Source organism: Ahaetulla prasina, chromosome 13 (genome assembly GCF_028640845.1).
Source record: "Ahaetulla prasina isolate Xishuangbanna chromosome 13, ASM2864084v1, whole genome shotgun sequence".
In the NCBI taxonomy this organism is placed as follows: Eukaryota; Metazoa; Chordata; class Lepidosauria; order Squamata; family Colubridae; genus Ahaetulla; species Ahaetulla prasina.
Genome location: NC_080551.1, coordinates 26,335,065 through 26,341,458, shown reverse-complemented (window position 1 = coordinate 26,341,458; position 6,394 = coordinate 26,335,065). Strand labels below are relative to the sequence as shown.

Genomic DNA, 6,394 nt, shown 5'->3' with positions numbered 1-6,394 from the left:
CTGAGGTGCTAAACATCTAACCAGGGATGAAGGGGGGGGGGGAGAAATTTCTCCATCTTGACTCCTGAACAGTAGAAAGTTTTGAGAATCATAAACAATGAAAACCAGTTTCTTTACTAGCACAAGACTGAAATTGGGCCTATGTGTCCCGCCAGATTCAACTGATCTCCCGCAAGGAACTCCAGTTGGTTGGTGTGACTGCAAGGCTTCTGGCTGCAAAATATGAAAATATATTTCATATATATATATTTCATATATTCATATATGAATATATATTCATATATTTCATATATATATATATATATTTCATATATATATGTATATATATTTCATATATATATTTCAATATACAAGATTGCTCCCAGAAGCACGAAGTGGGTGCCAGGAAGGTTGTCCTTCCAATCCAACAAAATTACTATGTTGGTTTGGGCAGAACATTTCCACTGCATAAATCTAATACAGAGAGTTGGAGTGGAGGAATAGGTGCGCAAATACCAAGTCCCAGAAATGCAGGCAGTTCCCTGAGCAGATTTGGCTTTCAAGCAAAGCAGCTTTGTTCCTGCTTGAGGTTTCCAAATGGCTGGGGAGGCAGAGCAGAGAGTGGAGCAAGTGGGGCAGGAATGAAGTGTGTTCTGAATCTGATTAGAGCGCCCCTTCAAGGCAAAGTAGTAGGTGCTGAAAAGACTGGAGGTTGTGGGATGCCCCTCAGAGAAAAGCGCTCAAAGCCCCCTTCGAGGCTGAAGTTGCCGTTGATCCTTTATTGCCAGCCTTCTGCTGAAATGTACCTGCTAGCAAAATACTTGATGGAACTAACTCTTGTGGACTACGAGATGGTGCATTACAGTCCTTCGGAGATTGTAGCTGCTCTGCCTCTAGAGGAAGGTCTTCTCACAGGGCCAGTGGGTGAGTCTCAGCTGCAGGCAGGACCCGAGGAAGCTTTGCACGCCCTTCCCCAAGGCTGCAGAGTTCCCATGTAGTGGGGATCCAGAGCTCCAGGTGTCTAACTGATAAGAGCAAATCCAGTCACAGGATCATGACAGCTGCATGAAGGCAGAATTTGCCTTCATCCTGAAGGCCTTTTTCTGAGACTCCGGCTATTGAGGACATGTGGGTTTTGCTCAATGACTGCTAATCGGGATTCCCAGTAGCTGAGTTGGGGAGGAGAGGATCAATTGCCCAGGCCACCATCTCTTTGGGGATATTTTAGCTCAGGCTTAGCAGGTTGGATGGCAGGATGGGCAAAAGAGCTTGCCAAGAAAAAGCCATAGCGGAAATCAGCAGGGCCCACATCTAGTTTGTCATCCAGCCTCTGTTTGGAGACAAGACCATCTCTTGCCTTGTGTGGCTGGCCCTGCTTCAGCCTTGCCTGGCCTTGTGGCTTCACAGGCAGTTGGTACTGTGGTGTGCCTTAAGCCACAAAAGTTGCTCCACAATGCTGTTGCAAGTCTGCTATCCTCAGATGTGTCTGATCAATCTGCTCCACAGTGGCCCCATCCAAGTCACCTGCACTGTCCCAAAGGCATCCCCATTGCTGACCCTTTTCAATCCCTCACGTGCACCCCTCCCCCGACAGAAAGGGTCTAGCCTGCACAGGATTGTCACACCAGCTTCCTCTTGCAGACCCTCCATCTTCTTTTACACCGGATACACGGAGGAAATGTGGTGTGAGTGAATAAGAATTACAAAATACCTTGTAAATATCAAATCCTTTCATCCTGCAGTCCCTGAGCTATAGCCCTTATTCTGTAACGAGTGGCCTTGCTAGCCAAGTAGGCAAGCAACCTGTAATGTAGACCTCTCCCTCCAAGACAAGGAGGGAGCCCTGTTGCCCTGCTAAGGTAATGTTGGATTGGCGTCTGAGGCTCGTCCCTTTGTCCCTGGAACCCCATCAGGCAGTCGGAAAGAAATATTCCAGCATCAGATTCCAGGAGATCAGCACCATCCCGCAGCTGGATTCTTGCACCATTAAAGACTTCGCAGCGCGTTGGCTAAATGAATCCAAGCAATTGATGTGAGTGCCAATCAGAGTCCACGTGATCTGACATCACTTGAGAGGTGGGCATAAGACCTGTACGTAGGCTAGGTATTTACATTTAATAAAGACATTGCGGAAACGCCCTTTGAAAGACCATTGGAGAGTTGTCAATATTTTGCTCTGCTTTGCAAAGTAGCAAGAGGGACTTTCTAATAAATAGAGAGGTTTTAAAGCTGAAGGCCTGTGGGGCACTGAAAAACAATCGCTTCACAAAAGGGGAGGGCGATTAATCTTTCAATCTCTGTCCCGAGTTGTAAGAGGATAAGGGATCTTTCTTGAGCCAATGGGATTGGCCAGTCCCTCTCTGGTTCTGGAGCCACACAGCTACCTTGAACTTCAGTCCCAAAAGAACAGGGAGACCACCTTCCAAAGAGTCCCGCACCACAGGAATTGTAGTCTCTGTTTTTATTGGTGGGAGGAGAGCAATTAAACCAACATGCAGAAGGCCAACAGCAGCACAGACCAGCTTTGGAAACTTCTTGTATTGCTAACCATCATGATGCATTCCTATGATGGGCTCCAAATGATATCCCAAGCCACTGAGTTACGGTGCAGCTTTGCCTTTGACTTCTTTCTTTTAAACGTGCACTAGATGAAGCCAGTGACAAGAGTTTACAGCTTCCTTGGAGGCAAAAGGGGGTGGGGTAATGCACAGATACAGTAATAGTAAGAGTCAGTGTGGGCCAGCCACATTAACTGAGCAAGATGAACTATTTGCAGCATAGAAAACTGTTTTCCTTTGGTCCTGGTGGCTTTCTGGAGTCAAGAGCATCCCTAGGCAAGACTTGGGGGTGGGGGTGGGGGTGGGGAGTGTGTAGATGTATACGGACAGGCCTGGACTCTTGGGGAAAGAGAAGAGACGGTACAAGGTTCCACAATAAACTAGCAGCAGAATCTGTTTCCCCTGTAAAGCTGCTCACTGAGGAAATGTGCATAGAGTGTCATTGCTTTGTTAGATAATCTGGAAGAAACGGCAGAGCAACTAAAGGCACTTGAAAAATGAAAGAAAAAACCCCACCCTCCGTCGTAATTCTAAATCCGTCACAGAGCACCCGATGACTTCCAGAACTGGGTTTTTTAAAAAATAATGGAATGTAATTTGAACACATTCCCCTTCACAAGAAAAGAGTTAAATAAAATAAATAAATCCTTGGCTTTGGCTTCTCATAAAACAGACTTATCCTCTTTTTAACCTCATGGAGGAACCAAAGACGCCTATTGTAGGCTTTGCCTAGAGCGGCTCATTCAAGGGGTTGGAAAGCATCTTCTCGGGGAGCCTGGAACGGATCAAGGCTTACATCTTGGTCACATAATTATTCGGAAAAAGTCCTTGTTTCCCTCTTAATCGCCCTGTCCACCAGCCTGAGGGGTCTGGAAAGAAGGAGGACGGTTAGCTAGAAATAACTCTGCCTGACCCTGACCTCCACCCTCCCCCACGGTCCCCCCAGCCTTCAGACCTAAGAAATGCTTTGCAGTGGGACATAAGTAAAGGGCATTTGCAAAAGTCACAGCACCCAAAGTCTCATTTTTTTCCTTCTCTATTTGTAAGATGAGGGAAAAAGCCATTATGCGTAGTATCCAAATGGAGGAGAGTAATAAGCCAATCCAACATTGGGTCATGGAGTAAAAGGAAGGAATAGCTGGGCCCAAGCAGAACGGAGGTTCAGAGGTCCTGCCCAGTGTCAGAGGGGGCAATTTGAGGCTGATGAAACAGTTGCCACCTGCACCCCCACCCCTTTGCTTTGGGCAGGCAATGATGCCCTTCCTGAGGAGTGCCAGAGGCACTTTCTCTCCAAGGCCCAACTGCTAGTTTGTGCACATTCTGGATGGGGCAGAGATGGACAAGTGGGGAGATGCATTTCCTGCATCTCGGGCAATGCAGAACAAAGCCCTCTTGACCATTATCTGAATATTTGGCACTCCAAGTATATTAAAAATACCCTGGGTGTGGGGTGTGGGGTTTACCACCTAGAAGCTCAGGTTTCACAGTATTACAGGAGGATTCCTGAATGTTGGCCAGATTAGAGGGCAACAGGCCAAACGGCCACCTGTGCCCAGTTCATTGCCCCCCCTCCCCGAGTGGCAGCCCCCATGCAGCAGAAGCAGCCTTACCTTTTCGGAGGAGGTCGATGATGTCGTTGGCGTTGAAGCTGAGCTCGTCGGTGTCTTGGGCATCATAGGCGTACAGTGCTCTGCACTGGGGTACCTGTGGCTTGGGCTGGGGCTGGGGCCGGGGCTTGGGTCTGCCCCCGGCAGGTGGGGGGCGGCTTGTCGTCTGCCTGCAAGCACTGGAGTTAAAGAGGAGGGTTGAGTTGTCTGTCCCCACCCCCAACAGGCAAGCTCTCACATATGCGCCTGCACAAAGGGATACATTTCCTATGGGCAAGCAAGTGTGCCCATCCATGCAGAGCAGCCTTTGAGCATTCCTTGTCTTGCAGAATACCAGGGATCCTAAAGGGAGAGACACCCCTGGAGAATTGGAGCTTCCGCAGTCCAGACGGCGCCTCTGCAAGCCACTGCTCATCTGTGAAATGGCTGGCCTACTTACAGGGAGGACCAGAGAGTGCCTAAGGTGAGTTTGCAAAAGCCAAGAGCTCTAAATGGAGAGTCACTGTTGTAACTGGAGAAGGTATAGATGTAGTTCTGAGCCTTGGACTACAGTGCCAATACTCAGAATGAGGGTAGGAGATGCTGAATGTTTCCAGAAGGGGAAGATGGACTTAATGGACAGAGATCCATTCAGTGACAACATGCATGTTAGAAGCTTCCCTTTAGCAGGTGGTGATATGGGCTGCACTATGCCGACTAAGCTGTGGAGAGGGCAAGCACAGCTCAGCTGCAAGAGGCCATCTAACGAAGCAGGGTGATCTCTCCAGAAAGTCTGGGCATTTAGGGATGGGTGTGTGGGTGTGAGACGGGTACAGGAGGTATATTGCTGTGATGAGGGACACACGTGTGGCTTCTCCATGGCAGCCTCTCCTGATCTTTAGACAATCGTGCACAACAGGCTTCACTGACATAAAAGAAAATGGCACAAGGCTTACCCGGCAGCCCCTTGCTCGGGCACTTTGAGGAAATCCAAGCTGCTGGGCTGTTGGGATACCTTTCCTGGTCCCCCCAAGACTCGCGGGAGTGGTGGGCACGCCATTGAGGTATACAGGCTCTTCTGACTAGCCCGTTGGCCTGCTGGGCCCGAAGGATGCAGGGGGTGTTGCTGGAGCTTGATCACCCCATTCGGTAGACCTAAAAGGAATTCAGAATGGAAATTCCGAGGCCCCTTTGTGGAACGGCTTCCCGGGAATTCCTTCCCAGATGTGGGATTCAACTGCCAGGCTTTGGAGCAGCAGGGAGCCCTCACCTTCATGGCCCGGCTTTTTGCCACTAGGCCTCAGGTGCCACCGGGACTCCCAGCCACTTGCATTTAGTGTGCAGCTACTCCCAAACCTGACCCCCCCGTCCTCCACTGTCCTCCCCCTTCAAGTGTCTCCTGTCCACCACAGAGCTCTCCTTGGTGGCAAGAGCAGGAGGGAGAGCTTCTCACAATCTGTTGAGGCCACTGTGCGCACAAGGGGTTTGGAGTGCTCTTCATTGGATAACTTGGTGATTAGGGACGGGAGAGAAAACAGCCGACGGGGACCAAGGATTGGGAGCAGCTTTCCAAAGCATACCTTTGGAGAGCTTCCCGGGGGGTGGAGGAGCCGCCCTCATCGGATAGTTCTGGCTGTGCGTTTTGCTTGGAAGTCCTCTGGGCTGGCTCACGTCCCTTTTGGTGGGTCCTGAAACGCACCCCAGAATTTGCTGAAGCAGTGACCAGTTACACCTGCCACCAGCCTTCCCCCACCCCACCCCCCCGCCATCACTTCTGGGCATTTACACTTACGGGCATTCTTTGGGAGTCCAGGCCCAATGCTGACCTGCAGCACTTTATTGCTTGGCCGGAGAATGGCCACGTCTCCCTGACCTTGGCTGAACTGCACTTGGCGAGAGCCACCAGCCTTCCACGGCCCCCAGGTCTCCTTCTTCAGCTTCACTTCCAGTCTGGCAGAGAAAGGAAGAAGAGTAGGTGACACCCAGAAGTCTTCCCCCTGCATGGGTCTCTTTGGGGCAGGACCCTTAGGAACACTGCTGGGGTTCCTGAGGATCTCTGTCTCTGCAGGAAGTTTTCGCTACATCTTGGGTACATATTGGGTGAGGAACTGGCACTAAGAAGATGCACGGACACTAAATCAGAGGAAGCTCAGCTAACAGCCCAGCTGTCTCTGCCCACAGGACGTGGGCTGCTGGCTGAGCAAATGTAATGGATGAATTTGCTATCTCAAGCAAAGCTTAAAAATAGCATCTCTCTCTCCCCTCTCGGTA

The 6,394-nt window shown here is 50.1% G+C and overlaps 2 protein-coding genes across 7 annotated transcripts in view; one reads left to right on the top strand and one right to left on the bottom strand.

The window, feature by feature from the left end:
- Window positions 1–149: 149 nt before the first annotated feature.
- Window positions 150–2,180, top strand: CCNB2 (cyclin B2). Its single transcript, XM_058155897.1, has 2 exons — window positions 150–903; window positions 1,893–2,180. The coding sequence occupies exons 1-2, from the start codon at window positions 621–623 to the stop codon at window positions 1,967–1,969; spliced, it is 360 nt and encodes a 119-aa protein (XP_058011880.1). The 5' UTR covers window positions 150–620; the 3' UTR covers window positions 1,970–2,180.
- Window positions 2,181–2,425: 245 nt separating this feature from the next.
- The window catches only part of MYO1E (myosin IE), a 35,921-nt gene continuing 31,952 nt past the window's right edge, over window positions 2,426–6,394 (bottom strand). For all 6 annotated transcript variants that reach the window (XM_058155875.1, XM_058155870.1, XM_058155872.1 and 3 more), the window contains 5 exons: window positions 5,916–6,073; window positions 5,704–5,811; window positions 5,080–5,278; window positions 4,148–4,323; window positions 2,426–3,406 (listed from right to left, as the gene is read on the bottom strand). In XM_058155875.1, the coding sequence (XP_058011858.1) occupies window positions 3,330–3,406; window positions 4,148–4,323; window positions 5,080–5,278; window positions 5,704–5,811; window positions 5,916–6,073 (718 nt within the window). In that variant the 3' untranslated portion in view covers window positions 2,426–3,329. The remainder of the gene's footprint in view (window positions 3,407–4,147; window positions 4,324–5,079; window positions 5,279–5,703; window positions 5,812–5,915; window positions 6,074–6,394) is intronic.